General features: G+C 34.6%; 1 protein-coding gene across 2 annotated transcripts in view; it reads left to right on the top strand.

Annotated features, from left to right (window-relative positions):
• Positions 1 to 24,836, top strand: part of CFAP299 (cilia and flagella associated protein 299) — a 500,183-nt gene that overhangs the window by 407,939 nt on the left and 67,408 nt on the right. For both annotated transcript variants that reach the window (XM_016156182.2, XM_016156181.2), the window contains exon 4: positions 24,379 to 24,521. In XM_016156182.2, coding sequence (XP_016011668.1) covers positions 24,379 to 24,521 — 143 coding nt within the window. The remainder of the gene's footprint in view (positions 1 to 24,378; positions 24,522 to 24,836) is intronic.

Raw genomic sequence — 24,836 nt, 5'->3', positions numbered from 1 at the left:
CACAACCCACAGTGATATGGTTCCTCTTTCAATGATTTAAATGGCTTATTTGGTATATTGTTCATCTGGTACATATAAGCCGCCTTGAATTATTCACTGCTTTTTATAGAGATAAACATATCTTCCAAATGAATTGTGAACTACTTAGTGGCAAATGAAATACATTATTTCTTCCTACTTCTTTTGTACTTATACTATTCTACCCATTGTAGGTAATTAGAATACATATGTTGATTGGTCAACAGTATCACATCCTCATCCTCATTATATTATTAGCATCATCAGTAAGCATTTATTGAGAAAATGACAAGCCATAATTTAGAATAGCAAAGAATGTCCTCAAAAATGCTTAATACATATTTTTCTTGTATTATGTGTAGGAAAGAAAATATTGTCTCTTGTGCTGGTGAATTCATGGGCCAGTTATGAGCACAAAAAGGATGTGTGATATAATGGAAATTTAAGGGACTGAAAAAATCAGATCTGCCTTACAATCCTTCAGGCCTTCACTAGCATGCTAACTCTAGGCAGGCCAAATCATCTCAGCCATTGCTCTCTTTCCTCATCTGCAAAATTGCCACTATAGTAGTTTATTTCTTACATATACCTCTGGTCTATACTGTGAGTAAATAGGAAAATAAAAGATAATTCACTTTACAAAGGTAAATTCCTTATAAAAGCGAAATTGTTGTTCATGATCACCTAATATAGATGTTGTCCACATTCTGCAGATGACAAAACTGCTTTATAGGATTGTCGTGAGTTGCAAATGAGATAATTTTTGTGAAAATCCTTATGCAAAGGCTTATTGTTTTTAGGTGTTTAACTCAGGAAAATTGAAAATATTCATCTATTAATCTATTTGCTTTGTTGATGTTAATAAGTATATTTTCATGAAAAATTTGCAAATTGACATTTCAGATTTGACTGAGCCACATTCAAATTGATGTTTCTCTTAATTGAAATATTTAACTTGAACTCAAAAATGTATGTTTTGCTCTAATCCTCATTAATTAGTAAGGCATAGCATTAACTACTTCTATAGCCATGTCTATCAAAAGTGTTTACTATTTTGATGGGCTTTAAAATGCTTCAACAAATCATACAGGTAGAAAGGACTTGGATGACTTGGTATTTTAAATTGACGTGAGTGTAAGTAAACAAGTTGGTGTTTTGTCTTAAAGATAAATGCTCCTGGGTTATTTGGACATAATTATCATGGTTAGGAACAAAAGTATTTCAAATGGACAGATAACAAAGATAAACACACATTTATTATATTTTTAATCTTGAGATCACAATTTTATATTTGCACATTACCCTTAAATCACATCCTGCATGTTTTGGATTTCAGAGAGTTTAGGATTAAGGGAAGTTCTTTTTATCTAGTGTTTATTCTCAGAGTTTGTTTTGATAATTTTTTCCTAGCATGGTACATAAGAGTTTTGAGTTCTTTAAAGATCCTTTAGACTTATGACCAAAGGAAGATGAAGATTAAGATGATCTTATTTTTATTTAATATTTATTAAGCACACGAGTTATTCCAGAATTTTTGAAAAATGCCAAATGAAAACAGGCTCAAAAATGTGTTTTCCTCTTAGATTTTTAGATTTAGATGTCTAATCAGTTCTGCCACTTTCCTTTAACAGATGAACAAATTGAGTCACAAAGAGCTTAAGTTGCTTATCTGTGGTCATATAGCTAATTGCAGAAGTGAGCAGAAACCCCGATGTTTTTATTCCCACTAGTCTAGACTCTTTCCACTATACCAAACTATCACTCATGACAACTAAATATTTCCAAGAAGGATAAATATGTAGTTATACATAAGAATGTAGGAATATTGAGGGCTGGGATAATGTTTTATTCATCCACACAATAATAATAAACACCTTATAAATATATGCTGAATAATTGAGTTACTAACTGGTGCTAATTTCACTCTATAGCAGTCCAGCACCTCTGAGATAAGCATCTTAATTGAAGCCTTGCATTCAATTAGCCTCAATTTTGTGGTCTCACTGGCAATAAAGGTCATACACTCCTATCTAGGAGGAAATAACAAGCACTGGTTTTGAAAATCCTAATGCTCCGAGGGACCATGTGCAAATATTATTTTACAGCTCCCTAAGGTGATGTTCTAACACAGTCTCTGACTTTATCGTTAGGCTGCCTAGATGAGCAGACAACACATACAGGCTCAGAAATTTCTACCACAATAGTCCTTTAATAAGATTTTAGAAACCGAGTAAGTAATTGAAAATTTTCAAAATCACACAAGGTAATATAAGTTATATCTAAGGAAGTGTTATGATTATATTTTGATCTAAATCTAAAAAAATTATGTTTAATCCTCAGACAACTAAAACTTGTGCGGCGGCATCCTTCCTCAATAGGAAAGACCCTAAGATGATAATCCAGGCACATGGATACTCTCTTTTAAAATAAAATTTTTGTCCCAAATCCCAAAGTAGACCCATGATGAGCTAAGCTAAGCCACATGAAGAGTGCTTTCTTCTGTACCAGATTTTGTCCAAAGTGATCAAAGACACTTGAAATAGATTGAGAGGCCTCCTTGTGTCCTTTTCACCCAAGCCTTTTGAATCTTTCTTTACCAGTCTAAGAAAGTCTTGGCAAGAAAACAAGCCGGAATTTCTTTCTAAGGCCAAAAGAAAACTAGTCTAATTTATTTACCCCAGTTTTAGTGTCTAAACAAGGAAAAGAGACTGCATGCCCCCAGCACCTCTGCTAGGTACATATCCTGGAGCCTGTGCCATCACTTCTGGGGGTTGTATAAGGCAAATGACTACTGGGATGGGAGAGCTAGGAGACTTTGTCTGGATCTTCCTCTTGACGGAAAAAACATACAGATGAGACGAGGCTGCAGCATGTTGTTGGGCAATTCCTGTGTTTCTGAGTTCTAACCCTGGTTCCACCACCTATTGTGTGGGTGAACTTCACCAAGTTATATACCAGTTCTCCCCTAGACATGGGAAATGGATGACAACTCTTTTCTTCTATTATTGTCTGATCCCTCCAGCCATTGCTCACTATCAGATGGTAGAGTGGCAGCAGAGTGTAATCGTGAAGAAAGTGGGCTCAGACAAATTAGGCTTCTAATTCCAGTTCTGTCACATATAGCTGTAACTTTGGAAAATGACTTCTCTTAAGTCACAGTTTTCTAATCAATAAAATGGAGGCGATAACTGTGCTTGCTTAGTAAGTTCATTGTGAGTGTTAGATAAAGTAATACATGCATAGTGTTTATCATATTGCATGACCCAGTTTGATCATTCCATAAATATTAGATATTAATTACAATAGCCGAAGTGTGGGTGTGAACTTAAATGGAATATGAGAAGAGCAGGCCTTTCAGCCAGCTATACTCTTAGGCTTAAGGTTGCCTTGGGCATCTAAATATGGTTGTCCTTTCATATGATTCAGCCTAAGTCCTTAGGCTGTGATGCCAGGTATTACCAACAAAGCCTCCAAGTAGTCATGTGTGTTCACTAGTCTTAAGTTTTTATTTCCTTCAGACTCTTTACAGGAGTGGATAGTGGATAAGGTTTAAGAGTCTGGGGTAGTCTTGCTAAACCAAATCTTACTACCATTTCTTTCACCATAATGCCAACATACTGCCTAAAACATGAATAAATAGAATTTATGTCCGTTGTACTCACATTGATTGTAGCAGTTTTCTAATCCTGAAGGATTAGGGCAAAATATCTTCACCCTATTTGTACATCTCAGTCATCTCTTCTGGTCTAGCTTCCATTCTTATCACAGCACACTGTCTTTTGCAGAATACTTTTCAAATTCTCCAGTGATGTCTTCAAATTAAAAATCTGACCATTGTACTACTGCGTAAAACTACTTAGTGACTTCCTGGTGTATTTAACTCAAATTGAAAGCCATTCTTAAAGCCCATTTGACTCCTACCTAATCCCAAAATTTATCTCATGCCATCCCCTCCTGTCCCCTTCTCTGTTCTCACTATACTCAGCCATATAGACCTTCTTTCTATTTCTTGAAAAACCAAGCTATTTCCTATACGAGTGCTGTTGCACTTGCTGTTACATTTGCCTGTAATGTTCGTCCTTCCCACCTTACCATTGCCTTCTCATTATTCAAGCTGCAATTAAAACATTTCCTTTTCAGAGAGACCTGATTTAACTCTCCTATCTAGTAGCTAGACCCTCTCCAATTAACGTCAACTTTATTGTTCTCACAGCATAATATTTCTATCTGTGATTATTTGTTTCTCCACTGAAAAGCAATCTAATGAAGCAGGGACATTATTTTATTCATTTATCATGAGTGTCTAGACTGGTGACTTGCTCATGGACTCTCAATAAATATTCATTAAATGTAAGAATGAATGAATGGCCTGAAATCTTCCTTTAATAGAGAGCTGGTCTCCGCCTACCCCCTTTCCATATTTCTGAAATTTATTCAGCACTGAATAAAGTGTTTAGGGCTTTGCTACCTTTATAGTGGTGATTGAATCTTGGCTCTACCTTTTAACTCTCTTCATGGTCACCCTGAATTTTATTTTCCAGATAATAGTACACAGTCTTCTCTCGTTCACTTGCTCAGTGATTTTTGGGTGAGTGGGGCACCATCACCTCTTTTTTTAAATGGTGAGGGAGAAATGAGACACTTATTAAACCCTTGGACAGACCCTAGATTTTACCCCAGAAGGGACTCACTTCCAGGTGTTATTACTTGAGAATGTATGGTCCCAGAAAACACAAAATCATCTCTAAATTCTTTGAGTATTTTCATATGCCCTTTTCATATGCCAATTCCAAACTATAACTGTTTTTTTTTTATGTTGCTTTATCTGTACTTCTTTATTTGTGCACCGCTATGCCATTCCTCATAATGGTATTTATTCTTTCCCAGTCTTATTTGCTTTTCCTATGTTCCCCCAATACAGTCCCCACAATAACTTAAGCAAAAGTATATGGCAATCAACAAGAATTTCTATCATGTCTAATTTCCTTAATTCAATTAGCCATTCATTCAACAAATATTTAATGAGTTCCCAGTATGTTTCCTATACTGTTCAAGCCCTGGGAATATACTAGTAAACAGGATAAAGTCTCTGCCCTCAGGTAGGTGTTGACAGCAATAAATAAATTAAAATATATTTATTGTATGCATTATGTTATATGTATTATAAACATCCATATTGTGATATACAATATATCTATTTTGATTGTCCATTTTTATTTTTGAAACTTAAAATATTATTATATTGTAAAGTAGACATGATATGTGTAAATTTTGCATGATATTCTTAAATGATGATTTACTCAATATCTTGTGGTTTATTCAGTAATTATTGAAGTAAACATGCTTCTATGTGTCCACATAAACATTGGCAAGATGTAACAAAAAAGAGTTTAGCATGTCCCATCATTTTCGATTTGAGAGTTTTCTTATAAAATGTGGACTAACTTGAACAAGCAAGTAATATGCTGATACCTCTTGAGAACATCAAAGTTCTCCCATTGTGCCTCTCCTTGACCCAAAAAAACAGGTTATTTGTAAATTTGTGTGTTGATATTATTTTAACAGTCTTTTTTTTTCTAAACCTAAACATTTTAAAGATCTATAGAAGGCTACAAGAAAATAGTTAGTTACTTTGATCTTTACCCTACTTAGATTACAAGGTTTTAAATTTTACCCCAGCAACTACAATAAGGAGTTTGATATTTATCTATAGGTTAACAAAAAGAAAAGATGCCCTAAACTCAACTGTAAACCCTAAGCGATTAAGTAAGGAAGATGAAATAACAATTTGAGTTATTCTTTAGGACCATGAACAGTCTTGTAATGAAGGGGAAGTATGGCAGTGTTCATTTTCATAACCCCACTATGTTCCTATTTATAGGGGTAAGGACATCTTCCTAGAGAATGTGTTTATTATCATAACAGCAATTTGCCACTGATTTAAGACATTCTTCCATGTTTGCATGTGAGTGTATTGGAGGGAGCAAAGGCTTGAGTTAGTTAACCTTCTTCAAAGCACAAATTCAGCCACTAACTAGCTGTAGGTGTTTCGGTAAAATATTTAATGTTTTTACTATGTGATTCAAAAAATGAAAATAGAAATGCCTAACTTACTTAGCAGAAATACAAGTAAAGCCCCTGTCACATGGAAGATTATTGATAAATTGTGACTGTTATACTTCTCACCATCAAGCATGCAGACAACTCATGCCCATTTCAAGGTTACCATATGGGAAATGGGTAGAAGATTTTTATTCTATTTTATTTTGTTCATTTATGCATTTAATTAATAAACATTATTGCCTGTCTACTCTGAGCATGAAGCTTGATGTGGAGGAACTAAGATAAATTACAGCTTCTCTGATCACAGCTCAACCTGTGATAGAGGGACAAAGCAGTCAAGAGACCAAAAGATACAGTGTGCTAGAAGAGCTTAGGAATGGGTTCTGTTGGGACACTGCATGGACAAATGGAGATTGGCCCACAAAACCCTCCAAGAAAATGAATTTCAAAGGATAAGAGAAAATGTTCAGAAGGTAAAGGAGCAGAATTCATTCTAGATTTCCAGATTGAGAAGTTGTCTGTCTTCTTCACTAGACTGTGAACTCCATGAGGTCAGGATCTTAATTTGTTCAGTAAGAGACCTGTAGTACCTAGGACAGCACCAGGGCATACTGGTCTCTCATTAAGTATATTTGAATGAGCTCCTTTAAAGCATAGTATGATTTATTCCATTCAGAAACCTATATTAAAAGATATAGATGAGTTTCTTAAACTCAGAATTGTATGGAGACAATGAAAGGATTTTTTGATGTTGACAGAATCCAATCTGTAAGAGAATAAAATTCATATTCAAGGAATTATAAAGCCTATATAATGAGTTCAGATATCATTTTCTAGTTTCTTCTCACTAAGGAAGTAGTTTCAATGCATAATTAGTCTTGTTAATTGATGAGACTCTTTTCTGCTTTGGTAATATTCTTTATTATGTGTCCTAGGGTGCTATTATCCCACTGGGATGACTACATTCTTTCAGCCTCTCTTATTTCTGACTTCTTCAGTCTTTGCTTGTGCCTGAAGTCCTTTGATCCAAACTGATACACACAGTTCTGAGTGTCTGTTTACCTGCTAATGAGAATGCTTGTGCAGTGTCACAGTCATTTTCCTGTTAGGTTCCATGATCATCTCTTGTTCTCCTAATCAATTGTATTCTCCCTGCAAGATGGCTGTCTCATTAATGTTGATGATGAAAAGGAAATAAAAATCACTTTTTTCATAAGAATCACCTTGTTTTCGGGATATGAACTGAAAACAGAACCTCCCTTCCTTCCTGCCACCCAACATGCATAGCATAGTAGAAAGAACCATAGGCTTTGTAGCCAAATGCTTTGGTACAGATGCCAGCATTATCATTAACTGCTCCTGTGTCTTTGTTTTACTGTTTCAGATCCTTTTCCTTCCTTTTGCACTCTACTCTCTACCCAGGAAGGCTGCTTCTATGAGGGTATGTGCATAGTATCAGGTCTCTGACCCTAATTAGATTTATCTAATATGAGGCTCCAGCAGGAAGATATTTATTTCCTTGGCCCTCCTTCTGGGAGATACCTACAGCTATCTATGTACTTTGACATAAAGGTCTTTCCTCTTCTCCAGGATGATCTAAGTCAATATATTTCTATCTTCTTTTTTGGATTCTGATAAACTCTCCTACTTGGGAGATTAAAGGGAGGCCAGTGTCAGGAACGGTGTCAGTTTCAATACCAGTATCCTTGGCTTCATGCAATATTCCTTGTGGTGATCCCACATGCCATCCATTAACCCCTGTGTAAATAAACAAACGTTGCCAGTGTTTTCTGTTGGAACTGACTGACATACAGCATGAGCCCGAGCCCTAGCACCTCCCTCTTTAGCTTTCTTATCTATAAAATAGGATTAATAATGATACCTACATTATGGAACTTGTGTTAGGATTAAATGAGAGAAAATCTTGGCACATAGTAAATATTCATTAAAAGTTATGGACAGAAGAAAGGGGTTTGGGGAGCTGGGAGAATGGGGTGAAGGGTTAAAGAAGTACAAATTAATAGTCGATAGGTGGTCATGGGGATGGGGAGCATGGACTAGGGAATGCAGTCAGCATTAGTATATTGGCTGGGTGGAAAACCAGAGGAGAGAAGGAACAATTAGGGGGATCATTTTATGAACTATTAAATGTCTAACCAATGTACTGTATACTTGAAACTGATTAAAATAAACAACTTTTTTAAAAAGTTAGCATTTGGCACTATTATCTTGTTGCATGGTTATACTTTCTGTGAAGCATGATTAAATAAATAGCACCCTGGCAGATTATCTTCTTGGACTTTGTTTAATCACCTCAGTTCCAAAAGCATGTTGGTTACACATCTGCCTTGAACCAAGAGCAAGGAGAGAGAATAAAGATACAAAGTTAGATAAAGATACAGTATAACAGAAATATCTTAAAAACTGTTCAGCTAAGAAGCAGAGGAAATTCCCAAGGTGGTGATGTAGAGAATTCCCCAAAATGACAATTATGTTGAAAGCTTAGAAACAGTCAAGTACAGGTAAAAGATAGCGATCTACTATGGCTATGTCCCCAAGAAAAATAAAAACCGACAGATTATGAATGCACCGAGAAGTTAGGGATAGTTCTACTGTAATTTTTGGAATGGATTGGTGATAGGTACGTAGAAAACTGAGGAGACTGGAAAGCCAAGGCAATTAACCTCTTATAAAATAAAAAGTTGATAGACAAAGAAAATCATAGCTGAGGGAATAAATACTTTGACCTGTCTGACTATGGCTCAGCTGTGGATAATGTTTAAATGGCACTAAAATTGTAATCACTGTGTAATCACTTAACCTAAAATTATGATATTGCTCCATTGGGGGAATGGGAAGAAGAAAAGTTAAAACAAATTTTTTAAGTTAAAAGTTAAAAAGTTAAGAAATCTCTGTATTGATGTTATTTAGAAATAGTTAAGTCAAATGAAGTTCTTCTGAGGAACAGGTATCACAATTAGGGAGGAATAAAGGAGGTAAATCTATATTTCTTGATAAGTTTGAGGTAGTATTTGAGTCTTATAAAACATAGGAATGATTATTGAATACATATAAATAGTAAATATGAGCCTAAATATAAACATCTTGCACAAAAGGGGTTACCTAAAGGGAAGAGATGAGAGTGAATCCTGGAATGGTAGTTTAGCACAGATGATTGACAATCTAGAATACTAAAGAAGGTGTAATTGAGAACTCCAAGTAGCTAAGAAAATATATATTCAGATTCTATTTTAGAGAAGAAATCCGGGGATACTTTTGAAGATGGCTGGAGTGAATGAATGGTGTCTGGGAAAATAGTTATGATACTTCAGCAGAGAAATAATGAGTTTTGAAATGTTGGCAATGTTCATAGAAAGCAAAGGTGTGGTTTGTGATAGATCTTAGTCAACAGGATTTGGTGATTGATTAGATGTGAAAAATAAAAGAGAAATCAAAGTTAACACAGAGGCTTCTGCATTTCTATGGTGAAGTTATTTGCATTTGTAGGAAGCAGAATTAAAAGTGGATTTACAGAATGATGATATGATTTTGCAAACCAAGATGCTGAATTATATCCAGTAAGAATGATGTAGTAGACAGTATGACACACAATGTTGAAATTCAGGGAAACCTCAAGGCCAGAGCTAAATTTTTTGAGCAAAATTATCCATATAAATCTTAAGTTCATGAAAAAGTAAGAACTGATACTTAAAGCCATTTATTTAAATAACATCAACTAATGAGTAAATATAGGTGGAGAAGAGATGAGGATGGAGCCATGGGGAACTCCAAAACCTGAGACCAGAAAGAATGAAAAACCTAGTGAGACAAGATTGGTGAAGCAGAACAAAATCTTAGAAATATGTGAGGTCAATGAGGCCAGATGAAAAAAGACATTTCAAGAAAGAGTAACTATTTATTTGTTTGTTTGTTTGTTTGCTTGTTTATTTTCAATTAGGGTTAACGTTCAATATTATTTTATATTATTTTCAGGTATACAGCATAGTGGTTAGACATTTTACATAATTAATGAAGTGATCCCCTCAATTACTCTAGTACCCACCTGGCACTGTACATAGTTATTACATTATTAACTATATTCCCCATGCTTTACTTTGCATCCCCATAACTATTTTGTAATTTCCAATTTGTACTTCTTAATCCCTTCACCTTTTTCACCCTGGCCCCGAACCCTCCTCCCATCTGGCAACCATCAGTTTGTTCTCTATATCTAAGAATCTGTTTGTGTTTTTTATTTATTTTGCTCTTTAGATTCCCCATGTAAGTGAGATCACATGGTATTTATCTTTCTCTGTCTGACTCATTTCACTTAGCATAATACCCTCCAGGTCCATTCTTGTCACAAAAGGCAAGATTTCATTATTTTTTATGGCCAAGTAAAATTCCACTGTATATATGTACCACCTCTTCTTTAGCCAGTCGTCTATTGATGGGTACTTAGATTGCTTCCATATCTTGGTTATTGTGAGTAGTGCTGCTGGAAATACAAGGGTGCCTATATCTTTTCGAATTAGTGTTTTGGATAAATACCTAGAAGTGAAATTTCTGGGTCATAAGACAGTTTTATTTTTAATTTTTTAAGAATTCCAATACTGTTTTTCATAGTGGCCAGCCAATTTGCAATCCTACCAACAGTGCTCAAAGTTTCCCTTTTCTCCACATCCTCACCAACACTTGTTTGTCAATTTACTGATGATAATCATTTTAACAAGTGTGAGGCGATGTATCTCATTGTGGTTTTAATTTCCATTTCTCTGATGGTTAGTGACATTGAGCATTTTTTCATATGTCTATTGGCCATCCGTATTTCTTCTTTGGAGAAATATTTATTCATATTCTCTGCCCATTTTTTAATTAGATTGTTTGTGGAGCTTTTTTGGTATTGGGTTGTATGAGTTCTTTATGTAAAGTTCTTTATAAATAATTTCTTATCAGACAGATCCTGGCAAATATCTTTTCCCATTCAGTAGGTTGTCTTTTAATTTTGTTGAGTTTCCGTTGCTGTGCAAAACCTTTTAGTTTAATGTAATCTCATTTGTTTATTTTTTATTTCCCTTGCCTGAAGAGATATATCAGAAAAAAAATATTACTAAGAGCAACATCAGAGAGTTTATTGCCTTTTTCTTCCAGGATTTTTATGGTCTCTGATCTTACATTTAAGACTTTAATCCATTCTGAGTTTATTCTTGTAGATAAAAAGGCAGTCTAGTTGCATGTTTTTGCATGTATTTGTCCAGTTTTCTCAACATCATTTATTAAATAGACTGTATGTATCCCATTGTATATATTCTTGCCTCCTCTGTCATAGATTAAATGACCATATAAGTACGTTTTTTTTTTCTTGTCTCTATTCTGTTCCATTGATCTATGTGTTTGTTTTTATGCCACTGCCATACTATAGCCTTGATACTGCCAATTTATTCTTCTTTTTCAAGATTGCCATGGCTATTCAGGATCTTTTATGGTTCCACATAAATTTTTGGATTATTTGTTCTAGTTCTCTGAAAAACATCATTAGTATTTTGATGGGGATTGCACTGAATCTATAGATTGCATTGGGTAGTATGGACATTTTAACAATGTTAATTCTTCCCATCCGTGAGCATAGTATATGCTTCTATTTATTTGTAGCTTCAATTTCTTTCTTCAATGTCATATAATTTTTTGAGTACAAGTCTTTTACCTCCTTGGTTAAATTTATAACCAGGTTTTTTTTTTTTGATGCAATTTTAAATGGGATTGTTTTCTTAAATTTTCTTTTTGATGGTTTATTATCGGTGTATAAAAATGCAACAGATTTCTGAATATTAATTTTATATCCTGCTTCTTTGCTGAATTTATCAGTTTTGGCAGTTTTCTTGGTGGAATCTTTAGGGTTCTCTATAGATAGTATTGTCATCTGCAAATAATGAAAGTGTTAATTCTTCCTTTTCAATTTGAAAGCCTTTTATTTCTTTTTCTAGTCCGATTGCTGTGGCTATGACTTGTAATACTATGTTGAATAAGAGTGATGAAAGTGGACATCCTTGTCTTGTTCCTGATCATAAGGAAAACATTTTTAGCTTTTCCCCATTGAGTATGATGTTAGCTATGGGTTTGTTGTATATGGCCTTTATCATGTTGAGGTATGTTCCCTCTATTTTCACATTGGCGAGAGTTTTTATCATAAATGAATGCTGAATTTTTTTCAAATGCTATTTCTACATCTATTTATATGATTATGTGATTTTTATCTTTCAAATAGTTAATTTGGTGTACCACATTAATTGATTTGTGGATGTTGTACCAATATCTCATGCCAGAAATAAATTCCACATAATCATAGTGTATGATCTTTTTAATGCATTGCTGATTTTGTTTGCTAATATTTTGTTGAAAATTTTTGCATCAATGTTCATCTGAGATATTGGACTATTTCTTTTTTTGTAATGTCTTTTCCTGGTTTGAAAATCAGGGTAGTAGGGGCCTCATGGAATGAGATTGGGAGGCTTCTCTCCTCTTGAATTTTTTGGAATGTTTTGAGAATAAGAGTTGATTCTTCTTTGAATGCTTGGTAAAATTCATGTATGAAGTCATCTGGTCCAGGCCTTTGTTTGTTAGGAGTTTTTTGATTCAATTTTGTTAGTAATCGGTTGATTTAGAGTTCCTGTTTCTTCTTGACTCAGTCTTAGGAGATTGTATGTTTGTAGGAATGTATCCATTTCTTCCAAATTGTCCAATTTGTTGGCATATAATTGCTCACAATATTTTCTTATAATCCTTGTATTTCTGTGGAGTCAGTTGTCATTTCCCTTTCATTTCTGATTTTACTTATCTGGGTTCTCTCTCTTTTTTTCTTGATGAGTCTGGTTAAAAGTTATCAATTTTGTTTATCTTTTTAAAGAACCAGTTGAGTTCATCGATGTTTTGTACTTTTTTAGACTTTATTTCATTTATTTCTACTCTGATATTTATTATTTCCTTTCTTCTACTCACTTTGGGTTTCGTTTGCTGTTCTTTTTCTAGTTCCTTGAAATGTAGGTTTAAATTGTTTATTTGAGATTTTTGTTTTTGGAGGTAGATTGTATTGCTATGACTTTCCCTCTTAGGTATGCTGTTGCTGTGTCATTGTGTTTTCATTTTTATTTGTCTCATCAAGGTATCTTGTGATTTTTTTCCTTGATCTCATTTTTTAGCCCATTCATTGTTTAGCTGCATGTTGTTTATCCTCCATGTGTTTGTGTGTTTTTCAGTTTTTTTTTTTCCTGTGTTAAATTTATAGATCCATACCTTTGTGGTCAAAGAAGATGCTTGATATGACTTCAGTTTTCTTAAAATTATTGAGGCTTGTTTTGTGGCCTAACATGTTGGTCTATCTTGGAAAATGTTTTATATGCACTCAAATAGATGGTAAAGTCTTCTCCTTTGGGGTAATATGCTCTGAAAATATCAATTATATCTATTTAGTCTAGTGTGTCATTTGAGGTCGCTGTTTCCTTGTTGATTTCCTGTCTGGAAGATCTGCCCTTTGGCATCAGTGGGGTGTTAAAGTCCCCTACTATAACTGTATTACTATCGAGCTCTCCCTTTATGTCAGTCAATATTTGCTTTATATATTTAGGTGCTCCTATGTTGTATGCATAAATATTTATTTAGCTTATATCCGCTTGTTGAATTAATCCCTATGCATTTCTTTTGCCCTTATTATAGACTTTGTTTGAAAGCATATTTTGTTTGATAAAGGTATTGCTACTACAGTATTTCCATTTTCAATCTGTGTGTGTCTTTTAATCTGAAGTGAGTCTCTTATAGACAGCATATATATGTTTTCTTTTCCATTTAGCATTTTGATTGGAGCATTTAATCTCTTTGTATTTAAAGGGATTATTGATAGGTACATAGTTCTTATCATTTTATTATTTATAGTTATGTTCTCCCTTCCCCATGTTTTTCTTAAAGAAATTCCTTTAACATTTCTTGTGATGCTGGTTTATTGGTGGTGAATTCCTTCAGCTTTTTTCTATCTGGGAAGCTCTTTATCTCATCTTCAATTTTAATTGACAGCCTTGCTGGGTAGAGTAGTCTTGGTTGTAAGTCCTTGCTTTTCATCACTTCTGGCCTGCAAAGTTTCTCTTTAGAAGTCAGCTGACAGTCTTATGGTAGCTTCCTTGTAACCAACTACTTAGCTACCTTTCTCTTGCTGCTGTTAGGATTCACTCTTTGTCTTTAACCTTTAGCATTTAAATTATGATGTGTCTTGGTATGGGCCTGTTTCAGTTCCTCTTGTTTTGGACTCTCTGAGCTTCCTTGACTTACATGTCTATATCTCTCACAAGGTTAGAGAAGTTTTCAGATTTTATTTCTTCAAATAAGTCTGCAATCTCATGCTCCCTCTCTTCTCCTTCTGGAACTTCTATGATGTGAATATTGTTATGCTTGATGTTGTCCCAAAGGTCCCTTAAACTAACCTCATTTTTTATATTCTTTTCTTTTTTGCTTCCAATTGATGTTTTCTGCTACTTTGTCTTTTAAATTGATGATTCAGTCCTCTGCTTCATCTAATTTATTGTTGATTCCTTCTAGTACATTCTTTATTTCAATTATTGCATTTTTCATTTCTGATTTTTTTTTTATTGTTTCTATGTCCTTTTTTATGCTTACTATCTCTCTGTTAAAGTTCTCACTGACTGAGGTCATCTGTTCTTCCCCTAGTTCATTAAGCATTTTTATAACCAGTATTTTGAACTCTATATCTGGTAGGTTGCTTGCCTACATTTCATTTAGTTCTTCTTCTGGAGTATCATTCAGGACATATTTATTTTTGTTGTTGTTTCTCATTTTGGCTGCTTCTCTGTGTTCCTTTCTATGCATTAAGTATATTTGCTATGTCTCCTAGTCTTGACTGAGTTGCCTTATACAGTTGGTGCCCTGTGTGGCCCAGTAACAGCCTCCTTGATCACCTGCACCAGGTGCTCCAGGAGTGATATGCTGTTAGCATGTCAGTGGGCGGGGTTGACTCTCAGGCTGACTGGCTGTGAGGATCAACCATGCCCATGGCATATGAGCTGCTGTGTGGGGGCCAACTCCATGAAGTGGGATTCACCCCAGAGGGCTCATGTGCCAACTGAGACCGTCCTTTGGATGTGCCACTTATGGGGCTAAGCATGTGGCACTCTGTTATGGTCTGACACCAACCTCTAGGTGTGTTGTTTCTGGGGCCTCTTGGGACAGGCTTCTGTGTAAGTCAGTGCCAACTGTGTCCTATATCCAGCCTTAGGTTACCTGGTAGAAGCTATTGTGGTAGGTCACTTCTTGTCCTGGACTTGGAGTCACCTGGGAGAGGCCACGCTGTGAACCAAGGATAGCATTTGAGACAGGTCAGCAAAAAGCCTAGGGCATCCCAAGACCTGAGGCCACCTGCCGGCTACCCAAAGGATCAGCAGCTAAAAGGGCCTCAAGTGGTAAGTAAGTTAGGTGAGGTAGGATCCCAGGGAGCCACCAGGTGAGCAAGTGGTGTTCACCAGGTTAGTGCAGATTTAGATTTGGCAGCAGTGCTGAGCCTGTGGCCACTCACAGAAGTCTCAGATCTGCTGCCCATCTTGGGCGTGAAAACCCCCCAAATTTATTCAAGAAATACTGCAATTCAAGCCAAGGCTAGTTGACACCACCCCCAAAATTGTCTCCGGGGACAGAGGAACCAAGGCTTGTCAATTGCTGCTAACGGCGTCTTGTAGCACCCTGAGTGGGACTGGTTGCCCAACCATGAAAGTCCCTCAAGTAATGCACAAGTTGGGTGGGCAGGATCTAAGAGAGTCATCAGGAGGGAGTGGAGTTAACCAGGCCAAAATAAATTCCAATTTGGCTATGTGAGGGGAGGGCTCACTACAGGCAATATGGCACCTACCTGGAGGCTGCATAGGAAGGGAGCTCAACACAGTGACAATGATGGCTATCCTTTCAACTCTTCCCTTGAAGCCACACAACTCAGTCTTTCCCTGTATGTTTCTGGCACCTTCTGAGCTTCTGTGCATCTGCTGGAGCCCAGAGTGAGCACCTGCAAGTGAGTCTGTGCGTGAGCCCTTTAAGAGGATCCTTGGGTTTCCAACAGACATCCTTCTTACCTGGATGATTGGAATCTCTGCTGATTTTCACAGGCAGATTTTGTGGGGACTCCTCTTTCTGGCACTGGAAACCTAGGTTGGGGAGCTTTGCTGTGGGGCTGGGGCCCCTCCCTCCTCTGGGAGGGCCTCCGCAGCTAAGATATCCCTCCCAGTGCTCAACCACTACACATGGGTATGGGGCCAGCTTGTTTCACATCTCCTACCGCCTTGATATGGCCTCCTCTGTATCTGTAGTTTCAGGAGTTCTGTTCAGCTAGTCTTCAGATGGTTCTCCAGGTTGATTGTTTTCTAATTTAGTTGTAATTTTTATAAGATCCTAGGAGGAGGCAAGCACAGCATTTCCCTACTCTGCCATCTTGACTGGAACCAGAAGACAGACAATTATGTTGAATGCTGCAGGGATGTCAAGTAAAATTTTAAAAATGAGAATTTACCATGAAATTTGATAAACTAGAATAATAGACATGAGAGACAACTATTTACCAGAGTGTTCCAGGAGAGAGACTGATTGTAATGTCTAAAGAGATCATGAGGATTGTAAAGAAAGCAGAAACTTAGGACTGCAACTGGCTGTTCTTTTTCGAGCAGCAGATATTATAGCATGTTTATATATTAATAGTGATGACCTTGCAGAATGTAAAAAGAAAAATCAGTGATTCAAGAGTAACATCAGAGGAAATATACAGTGCACACAAGAAGAGACTGACTTTGAGAAGCCTGGATGTTCCAGCTCTTATAACAGGATAGAAAGAATATTGATTCACATGAAGACATTGGAAGATTTAATAACAAGAAGATGAGATGGTCTTAATATGATTGCTTCTGTTTTCAGGGAGAAAATATCATTGAATGTGAGAAAGGATATTTTTGAAAGTTTGAAGAAAGAAGATGAAAAAAATTGAGAATGTGAGAACGAGGAAGAACATATCATATATAATTATTATGGAAGAGCTATGGGTCCAATTGAGTATATGGTTATTAATATTTGTGACACCAGTATTCACAGTTTTCTTTTACTCTAGTCAAATTCAGTCATTGATGTGCAAAAAAAACCAACCAACCAACCAAACAAACAAAAACCCAGAATAAAAGGAAAGTTGAGTTGAAACAGTGTTGGAATTTTTCCAATGAGTATAACAGAAGGATGTATGCAAAGAATTTGAAGGGGTAGGCAAGTGAACAATTATGATGTTTCACTATAGAATGGAAGCTGGATAAAGAGGAAAGTGAGCATATAAAGCAGGTAATAAAGAGTGACATATGGTAGTTTAATGGACTAGCATCTCCGAAGTTCTGAAAAGGTTGTTGAGTTGAAGCTTCTAGAGTATGTGAGCTGGAAAAATGGAGATGGATGTCAGAGAGGAATATGTTTGAAGACAAGATTATAGAATCATGTCATTAAAGAAAGAGTAGATATTCATTGTAGAATATTGAGAAAAAACACTCTATGGAAAATATGTATATTATATGTGCATACATATTTGTGTGGATGAGCATGTTTCTGAAGTTATTACTTTCCGTTATCTATCACTGTACCAATGACATAAGATTTAATTATCTAACTTTCTATCTAATGGTGCAAGTTTTCCTGTTTAGTGGTTACCAGAGGGTAGGAGGTGGGGGAGGTGGGGAGAGGTAATCAGGGTAAAGGGGGTCAAATATAGAGGTTAGGGGGAGGGTGAAGTGGGTAAAGGGGATCAAATATATGGTAGCTGAAGGAAACTGGACTTTGGGTGGTAATCACACAACAGAATATACAGATGTCAAATTATAATATGCACTTGAAAATTATATAATTGTATTAACCAATGTTACCCCAATAAACAATAAAACAGGAAAAAAATAAAAAATAAAATAAGAAAATTCAATACATTAAACAATTCTCATATGGCATTAACCATTTATTCTTCAAGGGAGAATTTTAAGTAATCAAACATACCCCATTGGTATTTGTTTAAAATTCAATACATTTATTTTATAATAATTTTTCTTCAGCAATTTAGCCTCTTTGTTTAGTTTTTAAATATTATTTTAGAAAATTTTTTATAAAAAATGGAGGAATTTTATATTTTTTAAAAAAGCATAATGCAAATAAAGAATATATGCACACTAGCTAATAGACTATTACTATTGTAAATCCAAGACATTATTTTTTGCATAGATGTTTCATATTGGATCAACTTTTTGAGCTGCCCGAGACGTTTTTCAGTCAGCTGTTCTGGATTTTCTAAGTAAATTATCAGCTTATATACAAATATATAATTTTCTTTCTTCCTTTCTAGTATATGGAGTTTATATATCTTTATTATTTCACTCACTAAAATTTCTAAAACATTTGGATACTTACAGTGAGGCCTGATATTTCTAAATTATTTTTAATCTCACTGTAATACAAAAAAAAGCCATTTCAAATGTGGATGTCATATAAAAAGTAAGAGAGAAAAAATAATAAAGTCAATGATTTCCTTTAGAAATAAAATCTCCAATGGTTGCAAAATGAACAAGCCAGCTACAAACAAAACTTTTAGGTTCTTTATAGTAAATAACTACAGGTTGCAAAAATGGCCACAATTCCTCACTTTGTTCTTTTTTATGCCTCTTTGCAATGCTGCTTTGCTCCTCCCATCAAAAGTCATTTTCCCACCTTTTGAATCTGGGCCAACAGAATATGGATGTAAAAGTACTGGTCTGAGCCTCGGCCTCCAACAGGAATGACAAAGAACTGTCTTAAATGTAACCCTGAGAATTGTGTGAATAGTGGGAAAATATGTTTAAATGCAATTTAATAAGAAGATATAGAATTTAAAAATAATTAGCATAAAAATTTTGGAAAATAACTTGTTTCAGAGAAATTTATGACAGACCTTTTGAAATGTTAGAAAAGAGTTACTTGTCAGAACTTAGACTCTATTTGCAAAATTATTTCTCTTCTGAAATGAAGATTCCCTAAAATTAATGATTCATAAAAGCATTACAGAATTTTAAAATTCTAGGAAATAAAAAATTCTTGCTTCATTTGTTTCCATCAGGGAGCATGCTGACAGTCTCAGAGGGATAGCAGAGGAACTTAGCTTGTTTGACAGCTCTCACTCCTTGAAATGGATGTTCCAGTTTTAGTGCAGTGATATACTGCTTAGTATGCTTTTTTTTTAAGTGACTTTGGCTTCACTGTTGAAAAAGTCCCATTTTGATGTATCAGGTTTATGTCTCCTCATTAACGTTTGGCAAGTAAAATCAGGCAACACATGTACTCGACTCATAACAAGTTTATGATTTTTTATTTTAATCCACTTCTGGGAAAAGACAAGCAGCCAAAGATCCAAATGATATATTAATGGTCTAAATTGTACTTTAATTCATCTTTTACTAACACATGAGAAGTAATGAGGACCCAACTAATCATTCTATAAGTCTTTTCAGCTGAAATTAATCTTACACTTGAGGTAACAGACCATCTCAGTTAAAATTTCATATTTCACTTGTTCTTGGTGTCTCTCTGAGCCCCTCCTTCGATATCAGAATACTAATATATTAATATTTATCAATAATAGCTTGTTCTTGTGGGGTTTTTGGTTGTTGTTGTTGTTACTTAAACAAAACTTAATGTTTTCTGCTTAGTTTGCAAATAAATGTAGACCAGTATCCATTATTTGATTTGATGAAATACTTGTGTTTGTTATACCTTGACTTGTATAGAGAGGATAAAAGGGTCTTATCTAAGAACAATGACTATTTTGGCAGTTTTTCTTTTATGAATATAACATCATCATGTAAAAGAACACTAAAGTATATAAAGCATGGTTTTCATGTCTTTTGGGAAATTAACTGTGATAAAAAAATGTTATTAGAATGAAAAAGACCATATATCATATTATTCTATTCATATGAAAAATCCAGAAAAGGCAAATCTATAGAGACAAAAAGTAGATTAGTGGTTGGTTGGGCCTGGGAGGTGGGAACAAGGATGACTGAAATGAGGCACAAGGGCTCTCTTTGGAGTGATGAAAATATTTTAAAACCGGATCATATTGCACAGCTCTGCAAATTTACTAAAAATCACACTTAAAACTTTAGGGTGAATTTTATGTTATGTAAACTCTACCTCAATTGAAGCTCTTATATGTTTTAAAAAGAAAAAGAAAATTATTAGAAAAATTTTAAATGATTATTTATAACATTTTCCAATTCCTTTTGAAACAGTAGAGGATTCCTAATAAGAAAGCTTTCAATTACTAAACTATGTCACACTCAGGCTGAAATAAACATAATTCTTCAAAGGATTCACTTAACCTATTCTGCAGATTCAGGATGCCAGAATCATGACTTTATTGTCACATCTATTACAATTAGGTTCATCCTGTATAATACTTAGAAATATTGTTTAAATTTTAACTTCAAAATATATCCAACATTTTAACTGAGAATGACTAAACAAAGGAATTGAACCATGTACTGCAACCTAAACATAATTATACACACCTAGGCAATGGAATTCTGATATGATTATTCCTATTTCCTTATCTCTAAGGAACACATAAAACTCAACATCATATGAATACAATAGCAACAATAATAGCAAAACTTTTTAAAGCAATAGACAATATTTACTGAGTGTTTACCATGTGCCAGGCATTGTTACATGCTTAGCAAAAATAGCAGTGCTGTGTGAATTAAGAGAGGCAGTTGTTATGTTCATTTTATAGCAGTGCTGTGTGAATTAAGAGAGGCAGTTGTTATGTTCATTTTATAATAGAGGAAACTGAATCTTTAAAAGAATAACTAACTTACCAATGTCACAAAGTAAGCAGGTGGCAGAGCCAGCATTTAGATCATGTCTGTGTGTGCACTGTGAAGTACTTAGAAACCTGGGCTTCATGGGAAGCTGCATGTCCTTGGGGCAGTTACTCACACTCTCATAATTTGAGCTCCTATGTTTATAAAATGAGTATAATAATGAGAATTAAATAAGATAATGATTGTAAAGCTTCTAATGGTTTGGTCGAGACATAATGGCTTCTTAATAAATGATAGCTAGTAGAATTATTAGTAGGAGTTACTAATATTCACTTTTGAAGAAAATATGCATTTTATAAATAAATACATTAAATTAATCAATCAAAAGTGTTAGTTAACTTCATGGGATAATTCATTTAATAAAAAATAAAAAGGAGAGGAAGATTTCAACCAGCCCTTGAGTGCTTTACAACTATATCTCACCTCTTCTAAGTGTCATTATTTTTTCTTATATCCCTACACTGTGCTTTTATAATCATACATTTCTAAAGTTAAATGCTGAGTTTTAATATCCTAACAATTTATCACCAATTACTACACATCAATAGTTCTAATCAATTTTTAAAATAATTTCATGAAGCATATCATTCATTAGGAACAGTTTTCATTATGGAAAGTATTTTTTCTATTTCACTAAAAAGACTTTTAAAATATACTTTTACACATATATAGCCATACTTGGAAAAACATGAATGAAGTCATTTTCATTTGTTCTGTACAGATTTGTGTGAAAACGGTTTCTTGTAATTATATTTTCTAGTTTTAAAATTATAGAAATTTTAATTGGACATTTTGTTTCTATTGAAAATAAAAGAAATCATAGATACAATGATCACCAGCATTCCCACTCAGAAAGAAACAGTATTTGCACGTTGCTTACAAATTGAGTGAATGGGGCAGAAAGTAAGGCCCTGACAGCAGTTGAATGTGAATGGAACAGTTTCATTTAAGACAAAAGGAAGAGTTTATTCTGCTACTCTGTAGAATTGAAGGAGAAAAGAAAAGAAGGGAGAGTCTGCAAGAAGACCAACCAATCAAATGCTTAGGTCTAAGCAGGATTTTGGTCTTTGTCTTGTTATGTTTTTTGGTTTGGGGGGTGTTCCGTTTAGTTTGGTAGAAATTTGCTGTATATTGCAGGAACCTACATAGGACTTATTAATATAGAGAGGCATTAAGAGTTTGAGCAACCCACCCAAGGAACATGAAGGGAACCATACTTATACTCAGTTTGGCCTCACCCGAAGTTCTTTAGCTTCAGAAAACTTCAGGATTCACAAAAATCACAGAGCAGACATTTAACTCTCGAAAGGCTGCAGAAATGAAATTTGAAATAAAGTTAACCAGATTTCATAGAAAGGGAGCTTTAACTCACATGGGAAGGCCATATATAATTATGTAATATAATGAGATTATGGCCATATATATATATAGTACCTAGACCATCAGTCATTTTACCCACAAGAACATTGAAGAATAAAGATGTTTAGGTACTGCATACAAAACATTGATTCATATGGCTCATAGCCTTGTGTAAGCTGGGACAGCTAGCTATTGGTTTAGTAGTGTAAGAGTGTCAAGAAGTCTCTGAGTTACTATTCATTTAGAATTTGTGCTGTAAAAGCTAAAAAAACAAATGGCTAAAAGCATGGAGAAATTTGTATAAATTTAACTTGAAGTTAGGTGGGAGAAATGAGAACTAAGGAATGAATTTATATAAGATTAGGTGCAAGAATAACAATGAATGCTAGTTCCTCCAGCCATATTTTAGGGAAATATCACCAACACTTCCTCCTCTTGAACCCAAAACATGCCTCAGAATCTTTCTCAGCACATTATTCTCAGCACCCAATGCCAAACAACTGGAGGAGGCAGGAAGATGAAGCTTAGCAGCAGAATAACAACTAATTGTAATTTGTGTCTCCATTCTTCCATTTTTCAATTGGGATATTGTTGGTAATATGTTTTCTCAGGTCAGTGGGGAAAGGAATTCCTTAAGTTTTCTAACTTCACCCTTTCAGATGATCTGCTATGATAACTAGTATTAGTGTTTCCTATAATTGACTACACAAAGACCCAATAAAAAACATCCATTGATAGCTAAAGAGGAAAAAGACGACTTGTTTACAGGTTCTTTCAATAGAGAATTTTGCCAAGAAATTCTACTCGTTGATCTAGATTTGGAGATAAATAGATTAAGAGCTTTTCCAATTACGATATGTTTTTTTTTTTCTTTTTCTCTTTTTCTCCTAGAACTTGAAAGCAATGTCTATTAGCTTGATAGGGAAAATACTATAATTCATTCATTTGCATTACTTGTGTCCCCTTTAGGGCCTTTGTACCAGCTGTTCATTTTGCCTAGTTTAGGTCCTCACATGGCTTACTTCTTCTCATCCCTCAGGTCTTGGCTTAAGTGTGATCTCAAGGTCTTTTCTGATTACGCTACCAAAAGTAGCCTTCACCACCAACAATTCATTCTCTAGCAAACCAACTTCCTTATTTACTTCACGGCAGTTATCACTCACTAGAAGTAGTTTTTCCTTTTCATGTCTATTGTTTGCCTTTCATCCCCAGAACATAAGTTCCGAGAAGTCAAGACATTACTGTCTTGTTTATCATGGTATCCTTGGCACCTACTGTGCCTAGCATGTAGTAGGTGCTCAATGATATTTGTGAAGGAATTAATGTAAATAATAAACATATATTTGTTGCATAATTCTGACCTATGGAATTAATGTTGTAAAGCAATTTTCTTTGTGAAGAGTTTTTTTTTATTTTTTATTTTTTTAGTCATGGTAATGAGAAGAAGGGACCCAATTTATATCTCTATAACAGAAAATACATAGGAGCTTAGTAAAATAAATAAATAAACAAACAAACAAACAAACAAATAAATAAATAAAATGTAGGGATTAGAAGGACAAAATAAGCATGGGTTTTAGTCTGAGTTTTTGAGTTTTTCATTTATTAGCTTTGAGACATTGAGTGAGGATTCAATTTCTCTGTTCCTCAGTTTTCTTTTTATCTGAATTTGATGACAAAAAGAAGACAATAGGATGGGGGAGATAAATATGTATGACAAACACTCAAAATAATGTCTGACCTCTAAGACTTATTATTTACAATTATTTATATTGTTAGATAAAATTACTATAAATGTACATTTTTTTCATGCTCAGTTAAATTCCATAAATTTCTTTATCTGTCAGAAGAAAATAATATTACCTATCTCATAGGAGCATTGTAATTGTGAAACATGAACCACTTAAGACAGGATCTGGAACACATAACATTCAATGAGTATATCTTTTATTACCATATATAATTTACTTAAATGACTTTTATCCACTTACTCTTTCCATTTTCTATTTTTCTTTGCTACCAGTCCGTGATCTTTATTCGTGACAGAAATTCTCATGGGCAGGAGGTGTCAGGATACATTGACTATGCCCACAGGCTAAAGACTGAGGACTTTGAAGTTTACTTTAATGGAAAAAAAAGACTTCTTCCGAAACCTACAGATTTGAGGTAAGTCATACACATTTCGCATGTCTTTGATAAGAACACAAGCTCCTCAGAGGCACGGATAAAGGAATTTTATTTTACTACATTGTGCCTAGAATGCTAATATGTGTATATAGTACAAATGTGCTAAAAGTGGTTTTAAAAATAAATAAATAAATTTTAAAATAGAGAATGAATGTAGATGCATTTTTTTTTTTTTCATTAACAGCCTGAGAAGGAGAACTCTTCAGAGATGAGATAACTAAATTCTCAGGGACATTCCTTTTAAATGATAAGTAGAGCCTAAAAATTACTAACCTCATAAGGCTCTCAAACCAC

This window comes from Rousettus aegyptiacus, unplaced genomic scaffold, assembly GCF_014176215.1.
Source record: "Rousettus aegyptiacus isolate mRouAeg1 unplaced genomic scaffold, mRouAeg1.p scaffold_m13_p_10, whole genome shotgun sequence".
Lineage (NCBI taxonomy): Eukaryota > Metazoa > Chordata > Mammalia > Chiroptera > Pteropodidae > Rousettus > Rousettus aegyptiacus.
The sequence above is the reverse complement of the archived record's forward strand: the minus strand, read 5'-3'. Positions and strand labels throughout refer to the sequence as shown.